The following is a 22820-nucleotide window of genomic DNA, read 5'->3' as shown; positions in this document are numbered from 1 at the left end:
GGGAAGCGGGGAGCGCGAAGGGGCCTGCAGTGCATTCTGGGGAAGTCTCAGCGCTCTTGTCTTTGTTTCCGGCTCTAGAGCCGAGTTTGGTTTCACAAAAGCTCTTCCAAGGTGCGGTTCCTGGGTTCCCGGGTTCCCGGCTCCCCACAGAGGCGCACATACTTCCTCCCTCGGTTTTCGGCTGGCGCTGGGGTCCTGCCAACGCCGCCAGCATGTCTGGGGTGCGCGCTGTGCGGATCAGCATTGAGTCTGCCTGCGAGAAGCAGGTCCAGGAGGTGGGCCTGGATGGCACTGAGACGTACCTGCAGCCGCTGTCCATGTCCCAGAATCTGGCGCGTCTGGCCCAGCGGATCGACTTCAGCCAGGGTTCGGGCTCCGAGGAGGAGGAGGCGGCGGGGGCAGATGGCGACGCGCAGGACTGGGCGGGCGCCGGGTCCAGCGCGGATCAGGACGACGAGGAAGGTAAGGCCCGTGTCTTTTGCTCGAGTCTGCTGGGCGGGTCTGGGGGTACCGGTACCCGCCCAGGTAATGTCACTCTGCCTCTCCTGCGCCAGGTGAGATGCTGTGCGTGGAAGTACTTCGAACGCAGGTACGCGAAACATTAATTGTGCTCTTCGTCACCTGGACAATTTAGGGCACTGCATGACTCTTAATACTCCTTATTCTTCTGCAGGTTTCCTTGAGTGGGAGCGCTTGAGGGACACTGTCACTGGTGAAGTGTTTACGTTTTTAATAGAGCGTCTGTAGTGTGGCACACCCTGGTTCAGAGCCCAGTAGTTCACATCTCGGCTGTGATACGTATTAGCTATGGGACCTTGGACTAGTTACTTTGTTTCCCTGTGCAAGGTGGATGATTATAGTAACACCTACTGAAAGGAGATTTGTATTGACTGGAGTATGTGATAAGATCTAAGAGGTAGGCAGAGGCCAAATCATGTAGAGCCAGTAGGCCAGGATAAGCATTTGCTTTTTATTAGAACGACAGCTGAAAGTTTGAAGGATTTTAAGTAGACAGATGATTTTGTTTACAAAAGATCACTCTGGATGCTATATAGTAAATGGATTATAAGGAAAATAAAACTAGTTAGGAGAGAATTATAGAAGTATGTGTGGTTTTTGTATTCTTATTGTCAAGAATAAAAAAACATTAACAGTTCTTGAATTAGTTATGTGAAGAAACCCTGTGTAAATGGGCATTTAAAGATGGCATTTCAAGCCAGTCGTGTTAGGACAATTAGGGATCCGTTTGGGAATAAAAGGTAAATACTACCTCAGACCTCACACAGAAGTATTTCCGCAAGGATTGAAATGCAAGTGAAGAGAATAAAACAAAATATTGGAAAGAAGTTATAATCATACAACTTCGGGATTAGGAGAGATCTTCTTAAGCAAGATAGGAAACACAGACATTATAAAGGAAAAGATAGGTATAATAATAGGTATGTTAATTACATAAAATTTTTAAATAATAATGGAAAAATATGCCATAAACAAAGTAAAAAGATAAATGACAGACTGGGAAAAGTATATGCAACACATGTGACACACAAGTGGTTGACACCCCTTATGTTCAAAGAGTCCCTTGAAACTGAAAAGAAAAAGGCAATTCATTGGAAAAATAGGCCAAAGATATAAACAGTTTGCTCACAGAGGAAAGACTTCAGATCTCACACTAGTAGGGAGAAGCAAATGAAAATATCATTAAGATACTATTTTCATGCATAAGATTAGTAGCAATTTAAAAAGATTGTTAATATCTCGTATTGGGAATGTGAATTTTTAGAGCCTTTTTTTTTTTTTTTTTTGTGGTACGCGGGCCTCTCACTGTTGTGGCCTCTCCCGTTGCGGAGCACAGGCTCCGGATGCGCAGGCTCAGCGGCCATGGCTCACGGGCCCAGCCGCTGCGCGCCATGTGGGATCTTCCCGGACCGGGGCACGAACCCGTGTCCCCTGCATCAGCAGGCGGACTCTCAACCACTGCGCCACCAGGGAAGCCCTTTAGAGCCTTTTTGGGTGACAGTTTGGCAGTTCAGTATGTATCAGAATCTTTAAATGTGCATCTCTTTTGTTTGTTTGCTTGTTTTTGTTTGTTTTTGGCCACGCCTCACGGCTTGTGGGATATCAGTTCCCTCACCAGGGATTGAACCCGGGCCATGGTAGTGAAAGCTGGAATCCGAACCATTAGGCCACCAGGGAACTGCCAGTGTGTATCTCTTTTGAACCACTAATATCATGGCTAATGATTTAACCTACAGAAAAAGTTGACGTATACACAGATGTGTGTTCAAGATGTTTACCACTGTTAGCGTTGTTGCAACCAATCTCCATGACAATTAAACAGAAATGAGTAAACTTACTGTACACCGATGTTCCAGAATATCATACAGTGTTAAAAGGATGAAGTAGATCTGGAAGTGTCTCTAGGACATATTAACTTGGTGGGGTGGCGGGGAGAAGCAAGCAACAGAAAAATGGGAGTATATGTATGTAAATGCATAGGAGAACATTTGGACGGGTACGCCCCAACTGTTAATGGTGACTGCCTGTCAGGAGGGGAGAGAATTAGGCGTGGGGAATAAAGGGAAACTTTCACTTTTTACTCTATAACTCTATTGTTTGAACTCTGTACAATGAGCCTGTATTCATGAAATTTAATTTTTAAAAGTGATTAAGAGGTTGGAAGATGTGTTACTAGTGTTTACTATCTGAATGCTGCCATTATAGGTCATTTTTATTTTTGTACTTTTCTGTGTATTGGAAACTCAACAATTACTTTTTCAGGTTTTGAAAGCTGGAAGAAAAAAAAAAGTTATTAAGAAGGCTTGCATAACTCTTACAGGTTGAAAGCCTATCATGTTGTAATGTTAGAGTTAACTTAGGAAATTAGATATCATATTTGTTTTGACATTGTAGGAATACTAACTTAAATGTTAACCAAGATTCAAGAAAGGGTGGAGAGAATGAGATAAAATAGGGAACAATTTAAAATAGAATTCATTATTTCTTCTTTTAGTACTTTTAAACCTCTAAATGAGCCTTCTATAACTAATACCTGTGTATTTCTCTTTTTTTCTTTCTCTTTTTAGGGTTGGTGAAATTTCAGCCTTCCCTTTGGCCTTGGGATTCAGTGAGGAACAATTTGAGAAGTGCCCTGACAGAGATGTGTGTTCTCTATGATGTTCTCAGTATTGTTAGGGATAAAAAATTTATGACTCTTGATCCTGTCTCTCAGGATGCACTTCCTCCAAAACAGGTATTTGTGGGATTTGATTGAATAATGGTGCCATTTTCGTAAGTCCCAGGACCATCTTTTAGACTGTGTGCCCATTGTTTCCTTTTCCTTAAATGCAAAATTAAGTCCAGATGAAGATTTAAAGATTAACTCTCTTGAGTTCTCCAAAAACTCAAAATCCGGTACTGTAATATTATCAAAAAATTGTGACATTTTTATGAAACTTTATTATTTTGACTCATGCAGCAGCCAGAAAACTTTTATTAAACTTGGCTTTTTGGAAGTATGTCTCCATGAATTGGTAGTGATTGTGGATATATATAATACATAGATTTTGATTTCTCATCAGTTTTCCAGTTATGGACTTTGATCTGAAGTGTACTGAGTGCCTCGAAAGAGTGTACGTGTGGGTCGGGGGGAGAGTGGCATACATAGGAGAAGAATGGCAGTACGGAGAGTGGAACCTAACCTAGGCTGGGCCAGGTTGATGCAGTGTTAAGTTCTGATTTATAGTCCACTGTGGTGATTTGGTTTAACACAAATCTTTATTTGAGTTGACCAAAGAAATAGGTTGCGGTTATTTAAAAAAAAAAAAAAAAATTATTATATGTGCTTTTCGCCCTTCTCCGTGCTTTTCTTTAATTTTTAAATTTTCCCTTGAGTAGGTATTTTATTGTTGAGAAAAGTGTATCATCTTAAAATCATTTAAAAAATAATACAGAGCTACACTTTTGGATTGTTTTTGATAGAATCCTCAGACGTTGCAGTTGATATCTAAAAAGAAGTCACTTGCGGGAGCAGCACAAATCCTACTGAAGGGGGCAGAAAGACTGACTAAATCAGTCACTGAAAACCAAGAAAATAAGCTACAAAGAGACTTCAACTCTGAGCTTTTGAGACTGCGGCAACACTGGAAACTTAGAAAAGTTGGAGATAAAATTCTTGGAGATCTGAGCTACAGAAGTGCAGGTATAGATTGTTGTTTAAAATATAGTTTTTCAAAAACTATAAATGGTAGGTTGTAATGTTACCTTTTTGGATGGGAAGAGGGGCCGCACCGCATGGCTTGTGGGATCTTAGTTCCCAGATCAGGGACTGAACCTGGGCCCTTGGCAGTGAAAGTGCCGAGTCCTAACCACTGGACTGCCAGGGAACTCCCACATATTCTTCTGTAATAATATTATTTCTCAGTTACATGTTACGTTTTGAAGTTTTAATTTCTGTGCCCATAAGCCTGAAAAAGCTAAAATTACCCTTATCACAACCTATGTAAATATATGTATAAATAGTTTATATTCAATTTGGAAACACTTTAGATACATTTAATTGAAAGTTTAGAGATAGGGTTTATGTGCTCATATACCCTGAACCATAATTGACATTTAAGTCAGAAATAAGGAGGTAGGGTTAGAGTTCTCAATCACAGGCTTACCAGTAACCCTCAAAAACTGGGCATAAATGGAGAAAAGAAACTTCTGTATTCTTCCTTATTCTGTTTTTCTCCCTAAAGTCTGCTAAGCTGTTTTCATATCCTGGGTGAGGAGAAACACTGGTGAAAACACTTCGCCTTCCTTTTTCTATTCAGCCAGGGTTGCAACACTAACTTAAGGAATATACTTTGTTGAAGTATATCAGAGTTTAATCTTGAATATCTTTTGGTATACATTCTTTGTTGTTGAGCTATGATATATAATAGCAGGTTTTTCGAGGTAATTATGGTACTGTCTTTAAGCTGCTGAAGTATATTCAGAGGATACAGGAAAAGTTTATGAGTCACAGTTCAATGGGGTAAAAACTTTGAATGTCAAGGGATAAAAAAGCAAGGAGCCCTGGCTGTGATCACTGGGGTAACAATAGTAGAGTGATATTTTAAAAGGATTCATTTGTCAGAGCAAGCCATCATTATCCCAAAATTAAAGGAAGGTAAATTGAGGTAGTTAAGTACTGGAGGACCTACATGCCTTAACGTTGATGTGAATTGGGAAATTTTGAATTCTGAAGGTAAAGTTCTATCACAAAGATGAATTCGAGATGACAAAGACATTTTTACATTAGGTAGTCTGTAGAAGCAGTGCTATCTGGCTTTGAACACTGTAAGCTCTTCCCAACAAATAATTATGTGCAAGAACTTTACCTAATTTCTCTCTATGGGATAGTCACCTGTGTTATAAAAGGATTTGATTACATTCTGGTTTTAACTGCAAGAAAATCTTGAACATCTTCCCCTGTTATAAAACAGCAGTTACATTTATCTACCCACTCCTCTGGTAATTCAGCAGCCCAAAACAACTATCCCAAACTTATGCCCTACATAAAAAGATATCACATGAAAGTCTAGGAATTGGTTGAAAAAACGGTGGTATACACAGTTTCCTTTTGTCCTTCTCTTACTGAATTCAGAACCCTTTAATTGCAACCGTATTACAGAGACTGAGCTCCAGAAGTTTTTAATCTCCAAAGTTTAAATTTATGGAAGTATCTTCTAGAATTATATTCATTTTGTCAAAACTCCATTTGAATAAAACAGTTTGGATGGCCTGTAGAGTTCATATTATTATGATACCATTAGACTAAGGCATGTTATTTTTTTAAGGTAAATAACTCTTTTCTCCTGCTTCCTTACTTTTGTTTACCACGCCTCTCCCTTCCCCCAAAACACACGTTTTTCATAGGAACTTAATTTATGCTTCAGTGATGTGTATGTGAAATATTATTATACACTTAATAATTCGTGTTAAATTAACATGTTAACTGGTTTTCATTTTGCTATTTTTAATACGCCTTTAGGATCTCTGTTTCCCCATCATGGTACATTTGAAGTAATAAAGAATACAGATATTGATCTGGACAAGAAAATACCTGAAGATTACTGTCCCCTTGATGTCCAGATTCCTAGTGATTTAGAGGGGTCTGCATATATCAAGGTATTTGTCAAAGTATTTTTCAAGTAATTTCTTACTAATAGCCCAGAAGCTGATGTGCTAACATTTTTTCATGTTATTATCATCACATAGGTTTCAATTCAAAAACAGGCTCCGGACATAGGTGATCTTGGCACAGTTAACCTCTTCAAACGACCTTTGCCTAAATCCAAACCAGGTATAGTTATGTTCTATCCTCTAACTTCTGGTCTTATCTAAGCTTATATTTACAAATGAACTGAAGATAAACATAGATAGGAAAAATAGGTACTTAGGAATAAGAGCAATTGGAAATGTAAGTATTTATAATTTGTTAATTAACCATTAGTGAATAGCTGTGTGATCTTTTTTTAAAGATTGAACTTATTTACCAGTTTTCTCTGTGTAAAAGAAGTAAAATGTTTTATATGCCATAACGCACTGTTTTCTAAACTTTTGTCATATGTATCCAAATCATCATTTAAGCTAGTTAATACCTAATATAATTAGTTAATTAATATATACGTATGTCCCTGTCTTTCAGGTTCCCCACATTGGCAGACGAAATTAGAAGCAGCACAAAATGTTCTCTTATGTAAAGAAATTTTTGCACAGCTCTCTCGGGAAGCTGTTCAAATTAAATCACAGATCCCTCACATTGTGGTGAAAAACCAGATTATCTCTCAGCCCTTTCCAAGTAAGTGCAGCCTACCCTTTTGAGATTTATAATTAGGACTTTGTGGTTTGGGGAACAGGACAGAGTGGGTAGCTATTTGGGTGTGCTGAAGGAACAGTTAGAGCAAAGAGGTAGTGTGAGGTCCGTAATAACAGCCAATGAAGTATGCAACACAGTCTGCACTGCTGACTCTGTTCTGGGTCCTCAGTAGTGTCACTCCTGGGCTTTAAACAATATAAGTTAAAGTTTGTCCTAGCAAGGCTGTTATTGAGTAACAATTGCTTTGAGGTGTCTGTGCCAGCACCATTTGTGGAAGATTTCTCAGGGATCCTGTCTTATTGTCTAAATGAGCTGTCAATTAGAAAATGCTTAGTTTAAAAAAAGTTTTTTTATTTTAATTATTTATTTTTTAAAATATTTTATTTATTTTTTTATTTGGTTATTTGCGCTGGGTCTTAGTTGCAGCAGGCGGGCTCCTCAGTTGTGGCTTATTTGTGGCATGCGAACTCTTAGTTGCGGAATGCATGTGGGATCTAGTTCCCTGACCAGGGATCGAACTCAGGCCCCTGGCATTGGGACCGTGGAGTCTTTGCCACCAGGGAAGTCCCTAGTTTTTATTTTTTTATTGAGGTATAGTTAATGTATAATATTATATAAGTTTCAGGTGTACAACGTAGTGAGTCACAATTTTTAAAGGTTATATTCCATTGATAGTTGTTATAAAATATTGGCTATATTCCCTGTGTTGTACAATATACCCTTGTAACTTATTTATTTTATACATAGTGGTTTGTACCTCTTAATCCCCTGTCCCTACATTGCCCCTCCTGCCTCCTTCTCCCCACTAGTAACCACTAGGTTCTCTCTGTGTGTCTGTTTATTTTTTGTTATATTCACTAGTTTGTTTTATTTTTTAGATTCCATATATAAGTGATACACAGTGTTTGTCTTTCTGTGACTAATTTCACTTAACATAATACTCTCAAACTCCACCCATGTTGCAGAGGACAAAATTTCATTCTTTTTTTTTATGGCTAAGTAGTATTCCATTGTATATACACCACATTTTCTTTATCCATTCATCTGTTGATGGACACTTACTTTGCTTCCATATCTTGGCAATGGTAAATAATGCTGCTATGAACATTGGGGTGCATGTATGTTTTCCAATTAGTGTTTCTGTTTAGAAAATGCATAATTAAATATCCATAATATTCCTAAATTTGTAGAGATTGAATTTAAAATATTATTCAAAAGCAGTTAGACTTACCTAGAGATCAATTTGTAATTAGCTGCACTTGTTTTTTACATAAATTCTGAGTATCTTCTTAGATCTTGTCAAGGGAATAGGTATTAGGAGTGAAAAATTTCATCCTGATTCTCATGGGAACAGGGAATGATATGTCTTCTAGTCAGTAAGACCAGATGTTAACTCTGTGTTTCATTTCGTTTTTAATTTAACATCTAGAAGAAATAAATTAACATATAGTTTCCGTTCACCTGTCTTTAGCCACAGCTCAAAGTCAGCAGCCACATTGTAGGTGAACAGAATTTGAATTGTTAAAATATATGGTAGTTTATTATATTCATGAGTAGTCATTTTGGTGTAAAAATGTTGATCACGAAAGCGTCCTTTTAAAGTTCAGAATGTATCTTTTGAGAATGGGCTGTGATTATACTTTATGAAAACAGTTTGTGCCTTTCCATATTATAGGTTATTTATATCCTTATTTTTATAAATAGGCTTGCAGTTATCTATTTCTCTGTGCCATTCTTCAAATGATAAGAAATCCCAAAAATCTGCTACTGAGAAGCAAAGTCCAGAGGACCATCTTTATGTCCTAGAGCATAATTTGCATCTACTGATTAGAGAGGTAATGAAGTAAATGTTTTTCCTTGCATTGTGGTAAGAGTATCCACAGCAGTGAATGTACACACACTCCCCTCTGCTGAGTCCTCATTATTCATATAGCGATGACATTCAGTAGCTGTGCTGTGAAAGATCCTTGCTATGGGCTCAGGGAATACAGAGATAATCAGAATACAGTCTCTATCTCCAAGCATAGCTTCTAGTGGCAGAAGTACACCACAGGTTTTATAGAGAGGTGTAAGAAATGCATGCTAGAGGGTATTCTGATTGGGTAATCAGGGAAAATATCTTGCCAGAGCCCGTGAAAAGGATTACTTGAGTTATTTCAGGATGTATTCTACTTACACATCATCTAGAACTATGTTTCCAGAGTGCTGGTTCAGTTTAGGATAATTTCAAAAGACTCCCCTGAAAATCTTTTAATAGAAGTACATATTCCAGCCTTCTCTGCCTCACCCCAAAATCTGGTTCAGTCGTTTGTGGTGGTGCAAGAATCAGTATTTTTTTATGTTCCTCAGATGGTTCTGTTGTAGCCAGGTTTGGGAACCTCTAATCTAGGGTATGGTGGAATAATTATCTATTGATTTCAGCTTGAGAGGGACCCTTCTCTTTACAAACTCACATTAAATGTGGCCTAGTAGATGTTAACATTTATCTGTGTGCCAAGACTGCCTTTATGTGTGGTTCAGATCCATTGCTTTCATGTTTCCAAAATGTGAGCCATGTTTTGATCGAACATTGTGTAGTTAATATGTGGGTATTGGCTGTTTAAAACGGCTGTTCTTGTTACAGTTTCATAAACAGACCTTGAGTTCCATCATGATGCCGCATCCAGCAAGTGCACCTTTCGGCCACAAGAGAATGAGACTTTCGGGTCCTCAAGCTTTTGATAAAAATGAAATTAATTCAATACAGTCAAGTGAAGGGCTCCTGGAAAAAATAATTAAACAAGCAAAGCATATATTTCTGAGGAGTAGGTAAGGACAGAGTTACTATTTTTCTTTGAAATTGCAGTCCTTTTTCCTTTGTTAGTTATCTTTATTAGTTACATTATTTTTGGCATGCTTTAATTTTTTTTCCGGGGAGATGGAAGTGGCTATGGTAGAAGAGTTTATGGTCGTAGATGGTCCTGTCAAGTTTGGGGAAGACTTAGTTAGCGCCATTGCCCATGTAACTTAATATATTGTTTCTAACACTGGCACTAATGTTTCCAAAGGTGACTGACTAGGGGACCTGCCGTGGGACACCAAACTTTCTTCAGTAACCCGTCCATGGGATGCTCTTCCTGAACTGATTTAAACCTTTTTTGAAGCTTTCCCTATTTTTTGGTTGTCACACATTTCAGGACTTCGGACGGCACTTTCCTATATGTTGACTTATTTAATCCTTAGCTCTGGGGCAGATCATGTTAACCCATTTCTACTGATGAGAAGATTGGGGTTCAGAGAAGTTGTGCAACATGCTGAAGGTTACACAGCTAAAAGGTTAGCAAAATCAGGATTTATGCCCACGTTTATGTAACCCCAAAGCTCATTTTCTTTCTTCCATACACATCATTTACAAAAAAAACTTGCATGATTGGACCTAAATGAATGTCTCACTTCCAAATGCTAAAGGGTGCTCTTCTATTTTATTATTGGGCGCTTAGTGAAGAGGTCTGTTTTTACTTCATTCACGATTGCGCCTTGGTGGTACTCAACAGGTGTGGGCACACTGTTTTTGTGAATGACATTTGATTTTTTTTTTTTTAATTTATTTATTTATTTTTATTTATGGCTGTGTTGGGTCTTCGTTTCTGTGCGAGGGCTTTCTCTAGTTGTGGCAAGCGGGGGCCACTCTTCATCGCGGTGCGCGGGCCTCTCACTATTGCGGCCTCTCTTGTTGCGGAGCACAGGCTCCAGACGCGCAGGCTCAGTAATTGTGGCTCACGGGCCCAGTTGCTCCGTGGCATGTGGGATCTTCCCAGACCAGGGCTCGAACCCGTGTCCCCTGCATTGGCAGGCAGATTCTCAACCACTGCGCCACCAGGGAAGCCCGACATTTGATTTTTGATTTTTGTTTTTTTCCTGTTAATACAGTCATGGTTTTATTAGCATATTAGTCTTTGGTCTCAGAATGGAAACTTAGTAAAATGAATTAGGAAGACATGTTAGAGACAACAGCATGATACAGTGAAAGGAGTAAGGAGTTTAGGGTAAAAGATGCATTTAAGCCAGGGCTCAATGACTTGCTAAGTAACTTTGGGCAAGTTAGTTAATATCTGTGGCCCTCTATTTCTCTGGCAACTGGGGGTATACGAGTCTGGTCTTAGGATCAAATTGAACAGTATATACAGAAGTTCCTTATAAGCAGTAAGAATATTATATGTTAGATTATTGTTGTTACTTTCCATTATAAAAGCTATTATTTTGAGTATATTGTTAATCTTGCAAATTTCTGATTAACCATAAAGTTAAATATTCCCTGAAATAAATGAAGGGCATGGAAAAAGTTATCTTTAGAACGCTTATAAATTTCTGAATAGTAGTTGTAATCTTGGAAGCAGCAAAGTTTTAAAAATATTCCCTTTTCTCCCCTTATATATAGAAATAATGTTCCAAATGTATCAACCCATCTGTATAATTCCATACAATTAACATGTTCATATATTTTTACATACATTTGAGCCTTGAGCAACACAAGGGTTAGGGGTGCCACCCTCTCTATACAGTTGAACTTACAGTCGGCCACCAAATAGGCAGTTCCTCCTTCTCCCAGGTTTTGCATTCGTGGATTCAGCCAACCAAAGATTGTGCATATTGTAGTAATTATTTAGTGAAAAAAATTCTCTTATAAGTGGACAGGTGCATTTCAAACCCATTGTTCATGGGTCAACAGTATATGTGTCAGGGCATGTGTATCTTTTTTATTTTTTAATAAATCTGGTATCATAAAGTTTTATACCCTGCCTTCAGAGATATTTTAATAGCTGTGTAATAGCCCATTGTGTGACTAATCCATGATTTCGTTTAACAATTCTCAATTGCTAGATACTTTTTTATTCCCAGTTTGTTGATAGATATAATACTGAGATCAAAACTCTCACATACATATTTATCTGCTGTAAAAATTTTTGAAGCACTGCCAGGGAAACAAATCACAGAAAAAGAAGGTAAAGTTAAAAATGGATTGAAAGAAACCAGTACTAGAGCAGAAGCAGGATAAAAGAGCAAAGCCCAAGCCTGTTGGTGTAAAAACCCCTTGTCCTCAGGGGCTGTTCTCATTTCTTCCATTTCCTTCTGGCTTTTCCTTCTCTTTCCAGTGAAGTGCTAGAATCACATTTTAGAAACTGAGGATCTCAGTAATTTGGTTAACTTACATATTTGATGCTTTGGTTCTAGGCAGTGGCTTTTCATTAGTGTGTATAAAATATAAAGGAAAGATTATTGGCTCTGGAGTTAGACTTTCAGGTTTTGTGCCCCAAACAGTTACAAACTTTGGGCAAGTTACTAAACATTGCTAAACTGCTTTTGTTCCTTCTGAAAAATGGAGGTAATGATAGTAGTGTCTACTATTGTTAGTAAGGTTAAAATAATTCATGAAAGCACTTATTATAGCAGTTGGTACATAATTATCGCTGTATGGATCTTATTTTTCATTTATATTTACCATATTTATCTTTTATCACTTGAAGGGTCTTATTTTTCATTTATGCTTACCATATTTATCTTTCCTGGAGTATAGGTTTTAATTGTGCAATAAGTCTCTCTAGGTTCTCTTGAAAATGATTATAATTCCATGACAGTAATGGAATTATAATTCCAGGTGCGGGTATGTCCCAAGTCACTTGTTACCAGGAATCAAGTACTGATATTGATTGTGAGTAATTATGAGTAAATTATGAGTAATTTATATTCTTTACAGAGCTGAGGTTAGTACCCTGGAAGTATACTTCTCACTTGTGTTCTGGTAAGATTTTCTGAGTGGCAGAAAACAAATGGAGTTAAAAGGAAATCAACGTGGCGTGAGAATGTGCCGTGATGTGAAACTGAGAACCAGCACATCAGAGCTACATCTGACCTTTCTTTCAAATCTTTGCTTTTCAAATGATGGTATTTTCAAAAAGTAGTCATCTGTTTTTCAAATAATCGTAAAACTGATAAGTGATTTATCATCTTATTATTTTATATGGTAACTTTATAAAAATTTTAACTTATTTTCTTTAAAAGAACTGCTGCAACCATTGACAGCTTAGCAAGTCGCATTGAAGATCCTCAGATACAGGCTCACTGGTCAAATATTAATGATGTTTATGAATCTAGTGTGAAAGTCTTAATCACATCACAAGGCTATGAACAAATATGCAAGTAAGTATCAAAAAGAAGTTGTTTAATATGTTAAGTTGCTTTTTATGTATTGATGTTTGCTGAGTGATTATATCAAGATTTTGGTTTTTATTTGCCAGGGTGGCATAACATGCAAGTAAATTATGTCAGCTGTAGAGTGTTTTTAAGAATGAAAGGTAAGGACTTCGCTAGCAGTCCAGTGGTTAGAGTCCGCGCTTCCATTGCAGGGGGCGTTGATTCTATCCCTGGTTGGGGAACTAAGATCTCACATGCCGCGTGGTGCGGCCAAAATACACAGGAAAAAAACAAATAAACCAAAAAAAAAAAGATGTAAGAATGTCTAAAATAGTCTCTGTTAGGTAAATGTCACATATTTGAGCTGTGGTAAGGAAGGAACCCCAGCTTTGAGCGGAAAGCTGCCACGCCTCCTCAGACTCCGATCCGCTTCAGTTCTTGCCTAGAGGCTGTGGCTAGTCTGGGGTATTTGAGGTGAGGAGGGCTGTTTATATTAGAGCCTATCCTTTCCATAGTGTGCCTAAAACAACCCCTGTGTCTTAATCCAGTTCATGATTATGCCCTTAATGACTTTTGTCCCCAGCATTCCTGGAGGAGCAGTCTACTTGATTTATATTCATAAATCACAAGTTAATATACAGATAGTAGATTGGTGGTTGCCGTGGTGGGGAGTTGGTGAAGGTGGTCAAAAGGTACAAAATTCCAGTTATAAGATAAATTAAGTTCTGGGGAAGTAATGTACAGCATGGAACCTATAGTTAATAATACTCTATTATATATTTGAAAGTTGATAAGAGAGTAATCTTAAAAGTTATAATCATAAGAAAAAGAAAATTAACAACTATGTGAGGTGATGGATGCTAAAAAAACTTACGGTGGTGATCATTTTGCCATATATACAAATATCAAACCAGTATGTTGTACACCTTAAACGAATACAATGACATTGTCAATTATATCATTAAAACTGTGGGCAGTAAAACTGTTAATATAATTAGCTGGTGGCCATGAAAGACATTTTGGGCTTCCATTTCAGCCTCTTTGAAAATTAACAACTAGAAAGATGGAGCTGAGTCCCCTCCTCCAGGTCAGTCTTAGAGAGTGAGTATGTTTATCAGGGTCTGTATGTTTTATATTTCAAGCTTTAGTTGCTTTATTTCAGGCAGACGTAACTAGCCACAGTGGTCTCTCAGTGAGCAAAACACAACTGGAAACGAAATCACCACCCTCAGGAGTCGGGGAATATAATAATATATACTATAATAACGTGTAGTATAATAACACTATATTTTAATAGGGATGTTTTAATTCTCTTTTTTTATAAAAATGAAAGATAGTAGACGAACATGATTTAAAGATCAAATAGAGAAGGGAAAAGAGTATACAATGCAAAGGAAATCAGTCTTGAAACTTCTTGGAAAAGGTTGGTGGAGTGGATCATGGCTTTCTTCCCCCTCTACCTAAAGAAATAATGAAATAATTGGGGTGCCTTGGGGGTGTGGTGGGAGAGGAAGTGTTGAATATATGAAACAAAGTTAGTGTACGTTTTTAACTGTTAAGGCTAGGTGACGGGGTCATCGGCTTTCATTATACTATACTTTTGTGTGTGTTTAAAATTTTCCATAATAAAAACTTAGCACAAAGGAGAGGAAAAGAAAAAATTGATCAGCATTGAATTATTTACATCTAGAACTAAGACCAAACAACTATGGGATTATGGTTATAGAATCCAGTGTAAACGTTCTAAACTTCTGTGAAGAAAGGTTTGTGATAATGTAGCCTTGATAGAATCAGGACAGGAGAGGAAGTAGAAGGAAGTGTAGAATACCCTTTTCCCCATCTTCTATAGCTGGTGGGGTCATCTTATGCTATTTAAAATTGAAAGTAATTCTCTTTCTTAAAGCTCCCCAACTTTCTATTGTTGACCATTTTAGTTGGATGCCAGCAAAATAATTTGTACATATGTAAGCATATCTATAGGATAAACTCCTCCAAGTGTAACTGCTGTGTCAAAAGATAAGGACATTTAAAATTTTGATTAATGTTACCAATTTGCTTTTCAAAGTGGTTACAAATCCCTCTTCCTCTTTTTGTTTAAAAAAGGAGAATTTTAAAATTTCGTTAGATTTATAAGTCTTTTCCTTTAAGCCTTCTGAATTTTTGTGTTTTTTCTTGGAAAGAAATATGTAAACTTCATCAAGATTACAGTTTTATATAGGTAGTTGCCAAAATGCTTTATTCTTAAATATTTGCTGTAAAACAAAGTTAGAAAAAAAGAGGTACTGTCAAATGTGGAAAGAAATAATGCTATTTTTTTCCACATTTGTTCATCTAGGTTATTTGATTTGGAGAGTTTTGTGTTTCATGTACGTGTCATATGCTAAAAATTTATAAATTAGCTTGGAAGAGTTTTGTGATCTGCGTATATATTCATTGGCTATTTTACGAGTTTCTTTGTTTGACCTTAGCTTAGTTTATAGAGCGTACGTATTTTGACTTGTTTGCTGATTACTTCAGGAGAGAGTGACGTTAACAAACCCTATTTTCCTTTCTGTATGAGAATTCGACCTTTGGTTAACTCTCGCTCTAGTCTCCTAGTAACTTGATAGGGAAAGATGCCATGTGTGTTACTAGGCAACACTGCTTATGGCAGAAATGATCCCAAATTGGTAAAATGGTTCTGGACTGGGAGAAATTATAAATCCCTGATGGGGACAGCTTTGGATTTCCCAGGATGGCGTGACTTCTAACAGTGGGCAGTGTCTCTGGTGGGCACCCTGGAAACCATGCCTGTGGAGCTGTTAAGGGTGCGTGGCTCCTGTGAGGAACCAGGTTGTTGCGTCAGGGCAGGTCCCACGTATTCTCAACGTGGATCTCATTTCATTGCAGCAGTGGTATATTGCTGCAGTGTTGACAGCTGGAAGGCCTGCCGTAGAAGAGGAGCAAGGGCTGTTGGCCTGCTGGCACGCCGTGCTTCCCTCACCGTATCCTTCTGAGTAGACTGCTGCTTCGTGGCCTACAGTAGTTTAGAGAGAGTCTGATGGTTTCCATTGAACCTAAGAAAACTCTCCCCCGTGGGTGTTGGTGTAGGTTATCAAAACTGTCTGTTATATTCTTTTTCTTTGACGTTAAGGTTTTTGGCATTGTGTAAGGTAATTTGCAACATTTCTGATGTTTAGTATATGTGTCTCTAAAGGTCCATTCAGCTGCAGTTGAATATTGGAGTTGAGCAGATCCGAGTCGTACACAGAGATGGAAGAGTCATCACTCTGTCTCATCAGGAGCAGGAGCTGCAGGACTTCCTTCTGTCTCAGGTAACAGTTACAGCTACAGGTCTTGAGCCCCTTCCACTCATAACTAGTGAACGAACAAAGTGGGGAAGAAGTACAGTTATTTTTAAAAAGCCATTTTTTCCTGCCACCTAATGTCTAGTGCACATTTTACAACCTACGGGCTAATTGAAAGTGTTGACAAACTATCCTAGATTTGTTTCTACTCTTAGTTTGTATTTAAGATGCAGGACCAGTTCTGAGACTATCAGACTTTTTTCATTTCTCATGTTAGCCAAGATATACCACCCCTCCAGGACCACGTGAAAGTTTAGAATTACTAACCCAAGAAAACCAGAGAAAGGGAGATCAGATACGAAGCTTTAGTGTCCATTCTCCATAATGATAAGTGGAATGTTTTCCTCTTGAGCCCTAAGCAAGTGTTCCTCTTATTAAGGGACAGTATGGAGAGTGCCGTCACAAACCTTCTTTGTGACACTGGACAATTTTCTGGACCTTTCTTTCTTCGTCTGTAAAGTAAGAACAGTATTTTTCCTACCTTCTTCATGGAGTTGTGATGACCCATTGAAATATGAGTTATGGGAGAAAGGGTAGGTTTTGAAATGCTAATGAATCTTTCACATAAAACACATATTTATGTTTCACATAAAATTTTTTGAAAATACTGACACTCTTCATCCTAGAAGCAATAATCTTTTATACTGATTGCTTACGTGGTACCAAGGGAAAAAAATGCATTCGTGAGGTATGGCAGCTCTCGGTTGATTGCACCTAAAATGGCTTTGGTCGGCTTACGCATACACGCAGAAACATATTGAAAGCCTACTGAATAGCTTCCAGAACTGATGAGAAGTCTAGAGAATAAGACTTGCAAATGGATCAGGATCAAAGGAAGCTAGATAGAACCACAGCCAGGGCAGTGCCACTACTGATGCCATCCCAGCACTACTGCCTTCATCGCTGGGACAGAATGCACTCTTGAATTGCCCCGTGTACCAGTCAGGGTCTTAACCGGAAATAAGTGGCACATTCAGGATAATTTCAAGAGTGTCTGTTTGCTAAGGACCTAGTTATAAAAGCTGGTAGTGTAGCCATATGGATCAGCCTCCCAGGACAGAGCAGGGTGGAGAGTGGACTTGAGGGGGTTAATGGAAGATACTCAGCTGCACACCCTGCTACTACTTAATTGTTGCTTCATAATCAGTGATCCAGGTGGGAGGTTCCAGTTGGCCAAGTTCAGGTTGTATGCCTGTCTTCCAGCTGCCAGTGGACAGGAAAGCGAGTATTAGGCTGTTTTAGCTTCTGCAGTAGAAGGTGGGGTGCTGTTCGCTTCCCTCAGGGGTCACACAGGAGGATTCCTCAAACATAAGACAGGGTTCCTGTGCTAGGCACTGAAAACCCCAACAGAAGGTTATTTTACAGTCACGATGTCAAGTCACTGCAAAGTAAATACCCACGCTGATTGTCAATGAAGTTTCCTTTTTCATTCACAGATGTCACAGCATCAGGTGCATGCAGTTCAGCAGCTAGCCAAGGTTATGGGCTGGCAGGTCCTGAGCTTCAGTAATCACGTGGGCCTTGGGCCCATAGAGAGCATTGGCAATGCCTCTGCCATCACAGTGGCCTCCCCGAATGGTGACTATGCTATTTCAGGTACTTTCTGCTTCTCTGAATGTGAAGAGACCTTTGGGAGTTTGGCCTTAACATTTAGCTTTAACAGTTACTCTACTTAATAGTAATTTATCTCTGCAGTAGGTGAGTTCATGCAGTAATTATACTGAGCATTTATCTCATCATAGCTGTTATTCAGAGCAACCGATTATTACTTCTCTTTTCTAGTAGTTATAAAAAATGTCTTGCTTGGCAACACATTTTCCTAAGAGATTACCTGAAAAATGCCAAAACTTTTAATGGATAAATGCTTTTTAAAAATACACTGCTGGGGGGCTTCCCTGGTGGCACAGTGGTTGAGAGTCCGCCTGCCGATGCAGGGGACATGGGTTCATGCCCCGGTCTGGGAAGATCCCACATGGCCGCTGAGCCTGCGTGTCCAGAGCCTGTGCTCCGAAACGGGAGAGGCCATAACAGTGAGAGGCCCACATACCGCAAAAAAAAAAAAAAAAAAAACACTGCTGGGGAGTTCCCTGGTGGTCCAGTGGTTAGGACTCGGTGCTTTCACTCCATGGTTTCACTGCCATGGACCCAGGTTCAATCCGTGGTCAGGGAACTAAGATCCCACAAGCCACATGGCCAAAAATAGATAGATAGATACATAGATAAAATATCTATACTGCAAATATGCAAGAATAATATTTGATCCTAAAGATGGTCAAGGGATGGAACAGAGAGGTGTTTTATGAAACACCTACTATGAGTGGGGCACTTTGATAGGCATGTATACATACTGTCTAGTTGAAAATTGTATATGGTTTTAGTGTGATCTTTTCTAATACCTGCTCTAAATATTTGAAAGAATGGATAATCAGAAATTCTTCCCCACAGGATCAGAGCTTGTGAATCTGCAGGCTTGATCATTGCTAGGCCCTTACTGATAATTTGTTTTCTTCTTTCCTGGGTTATAAAGCCTCATTAAAACCTAAAGTTTATATTTGGAATAATCTTTCCTCCATCCTTTCCAGTTCTGATTTTGAACATTTGAGTTTATCACATAGTAGGTATATATTAACCAAGTCATTGAATGATTGGGTTGTCAAGTATTTTAGAAAAAAATAATGATGTTCTGAAAATGTATATAGGACATTTGACTTTCCTAAACCAACATTCATCTTGCCACATTTTTATAGTGCAAATGGTAATTCATGAGTATTTATACCAGCCTAGTATCTATAAATTAGTAAATTTTCTTTCAGCATATTGAACCTGAAAAGCACTTTTACATGAGCACTTTCAAGTTGATAGACAAACAAGGTTTTTATACTCATGGAAAATGAAGTTGTGTGATCTTTGTTGTCTCTAGCTTGGAAAATGAGTATATTGAATTTTTGGTTTTGTTCCACAGTTCGTAATGGCCCTGAAAGTGGCAGCAAGATTATGGTTCAGTTTCCCCGTAACCAGTGTAAAGACCTTCCAAAAAGTGATGTTTTACAAGATAGCAAATGGAATCATCTTCGTGGACCGTTCAAAGAAGTTCAGTGGAATAAAATGGAAGGCCGGAACTTTGTTTACAAAATGGAGCTGCTTATGTCTGCACTTAGCCCTTGTCTACTATGATTTTCTTCCAGACCAGTTTCCAGATATTTTTTTCCAGAGAAGTTTCCAGAAACTTTGAGAAATGTTTGCAGATCAACTATAAGCACAAGGAAGAAGAATCTTCCAAAGGAGTATTGTTTTTAAAAAGTCATAATTAGCAGAAGTTTACCTAGCATTTTGAAAACTTTCACTTTATAAGTGACAAGTGCTTTGAAATGCAAAAGTTTATTTACAGTTATAGGGTATACAAGTATGGATAGATGTAAATACTTTTTTTTTTTAATGCAGTTAACTTGAGCTGTTACTAACTTATGGATTTGAATTTGCTTTTTAAAATATTCCTTTGGGGCTTCCCTGGTGGCGCAGTGGTTGAGAGTCCGCCTGCCAATGCAGGGGACGCGGGTTTGTGCCCCGGTCTGGGAAGATCCCACATGCCGTGGAGCAGCTGGGCCTGTGAGCCATGGCCACTGAGCCTGAGCGTCCGGAGCCTGTGCTCCATAATGGGAGAGGCCACAACAGTGAGAGGCCCGCGTACCGCAAAAAAAAAAAAAAAATATTCCTTTGATGTTGACATCAAATAAAGCATATGGTTAAATTCCAGACACTCTGAACTCAACCTCAGTGAATTGTGTCTTTAATTGACTTGTTTCATTCCACTATTTATTGCTTAAGAGTATTTAAACACTCTTAAGACGCAGCTTTCATACAGGAATTCCCTCCAGTTGAGAGAAGCAGATCCTTTCCCTGAAGTGCAACAGAGTACTCTCCAGCCAAAGGAGCCTGTTCTCCACTCCCTACCAGAGCTATTAAAGCGAGCTCTTGTATTAGTGGATAAAGTACCTCTTCCTCTGATTGTCTTTGTTATGCATGCCTGGGTCTACTACTTTGAGAAATTCCTTGGAGAGTTCCAGCTGAAGGCCTGGAAGGCAGACTGTATCTTTAGTGTTTCCTCAGGTCCCTCCTTGGTCTGTTTTCCCACTTGAAAGACCTCATTTGCCTTGCCCCACTAGGCACCTGCTCCTGCCTGGCCCTGCCCCTGGCAGCCCTCAGCTTCAGCCAGCAACCCTGGATTGCTTCTTCCGACTAAAGATTTGTCCTGCCTTACTCCATTAGCTCTCTGCATTTTCCCAGGGAAAATACAAATGGAGTAATGGAATACATTTTGCAAAGAATAAATAACATGAACTTCTTGGATATAGTGCCCCAGTCCTAAAATATGTCTGAGGAACTTCACTTAATAATGTTCCCAGTGAATTTGAGGTTCTTGCTTTGTCGAGAAAGAATTTGGAGACAAAGTGATAGGTAAGAAGTGGATTTATTTAGATAGAAATACACTCAAACATGTGGACCATCTCAGAAGGCGAGAGAGTGCCCTGAAATATGGCATGGTGAATTTTTTTTTTTTTTTCCCTTTTGCGGTACGCGGGCCTGTCCTCTTGCGGAGCACAGGCTCCGGACGCGCAGGCCCAGCGGCCATGGCTCACGGGCCCAGCCGCTCCGCGGCCTGTGGGATCTTCCCGGACCGGGGCATGAACCCGTGTCCCCTGCATCGGCAGGCGGACTCTCAACCACTGCACCACCAGGGAAGCCCGGCATGGTTCATTTTTATGGGCTGGGTAATTTCATAGGCTAATGAGTGGGAGGATTATTCCAGTTTTTTGGGGGGAGGGGTGGAGATTTCCAGGAAGTGGGCCATCACCCACTTTTTGACCTTTTATGCTTAGCCTCAGAACTGTCATGGTGCTGGTAGGTGTGTCATTTAGCATGCTAATATATTACAGTGAGTGTATAATGAGTCTCAAGGCCCACTGGAAGTCGAATCTTCTGCCATCTTGGATCTAGTGAGTTCTAACCAGTTTTTGTCATGTCCTATGGCCGTGTCATTCTTTTAAAGGTTGTGCCATTTCTCCTTCCCTCCTGTTTCGTTCCCCCCTCAGAGATTTTACTCCCATATTCTTATGGGAAGCAGAGGGGTGATGGTCTGTCTTCTACAACTGCTTCAGGGCTGAGTAGGGGCGTCGACCCTGCCTGTCAGGGAGTAAATAATCTCTAGATGCCTGATCTAGGGGCCACAAGGGCAGGACAGCTTGTTTTAAGTCCGTATGGGCCGTCATCTTGATGTGGAACTGTTGTAACTGTTTCCTTAGCCTTCCTATGAATCTTCTTGATGATGAAGCACATTTTGTAACAGTGTCAGAGTACAAAAATATCTATAAATGACAAAAGACTTAAAAGGCTTGATTAAACCTCTGATCACATTTAATTTAACATACAAAATAATCCTAGTTAAATACTTCTCTTTGAGATACCTCAGGGGCCCTCTAAAATATCCCAAAGTTATCTGGAAATCAAAAGAACTTTAATTAAAATTTGGTATTTGGGAAGTTTGTCAAAAAGATTTAAAACACTTGGTCAAATAAGATCATAGTTGTGAGACAATAGTTACTTAGCCAAAGTGACAATAAAACATTTCAAGCACAAATACAGAACAGATCACTTAAAAGGTAAAGAACTTAAAACCTGTTACCAAAGACAGTCTTGTCCTTTTAAGAGAGAGAAAGGCCAAATTCAAGTGTTGCACCAGCTTACTTTTAAAATTCATTTACTCAATTAAATTTATTCTAAACTTAGTCAATCCTGACCGTGCAGAAAACCCTTTTCTCAGGGTCCACTTTCCACAAACCTTTTATCACCTATATCCATCACTTAATTTTTTTCCATCCAGAAACAACCAGAAGACAGACTTTCTTTTCCCTTAATTAAATGCAATTCCATTCCTCACTCTTTACTGAAAACACGCAACAATCTACTTAAATGTTTTTTTCACATCGAGTTACTTTTCTTGTTGACAAATCCGTAACGGAATAAGGTCTTATTTGACCTCTAGTAAACCTGGGTACAACAGAAGTACTATACTTAACATTGATGACTCTAAAGACATGTCTATATTAATCAGACCAACCAGCTTAAGCCACCTTTAATACCAGATATCAGTCTAGTATTGAATATTTCCCAGAAGACGTGAGCCTGAAATTCATTCTGGCCAGTTTTATATTTCTGAGTATTTATATAAGCTATAAGGACTTAATTTCCTTTAAGCCAATGAAATAGAGCTCTTTTATGAATTAATTTTGGTAATAGCATACATCTACAACACACATAGATACATACGAACACACAAACACAGACACCTCATCGTTCCCATTTCAGAATTTCAGCCCCCGAGTCAGGTACAGTAATATAAAACCCATCATTTACAAGGAGTTGGATTCAAATTGGGCTTCTGGCAGATGGAACAAATC

General features: G+C 38.9%; 1 protein-coding gene across 1 annotated transcript; it reads left to right on the top strand.

The window, feature by feature from the left end:
- The first annotated feature begins 50 nt into the window (after positions 1-50).
- Positions 51-22704, top strand: MED17 (mediator complex subunit 17). Its single transcript, XM_082660340.1, has 12 exons — positions 51-462; positions 3087-3253; positions 3982-4201; positions 6020-6156; positions 6247-6331; positions 6677-6829; positions 8552-8682; positions 9471-9655; positions 12887-13024; positions 16215-16332; positions 17802-17961; positions 19328-22704. Exons 1-12 carry the CDS (start codon positions 213-215, stop codon positions 19537-19539), a joined length of 1956 nt encoding a protein of 651 aa, XP_082516466.1. The 5' UTR covers positions 51-212; the 3' UTR covers positions 19540-22704.
- The last annotated feature ends 116 nt before the right edge of the window (positions 22705-22820 follow it).

Source organism: Grampus griseus (genome assembly GCF_964374135.1).
Source record: "Grampus griseus genome assembly, chromosome: 8".
In the NCBI taxonomy this organism is placed as follows: domain Eukaryota; kingdom Metazoa; phylum Chordata; class Mammalia; order Artiodactyla; family Delphinidae; genus Grampus; species Grampus griseus.
The sequence above is the reverse complement of the archived record's forward strand: the minus strand, read 5'-3'. Positions and strand labels throughout refer to the sequence as shown.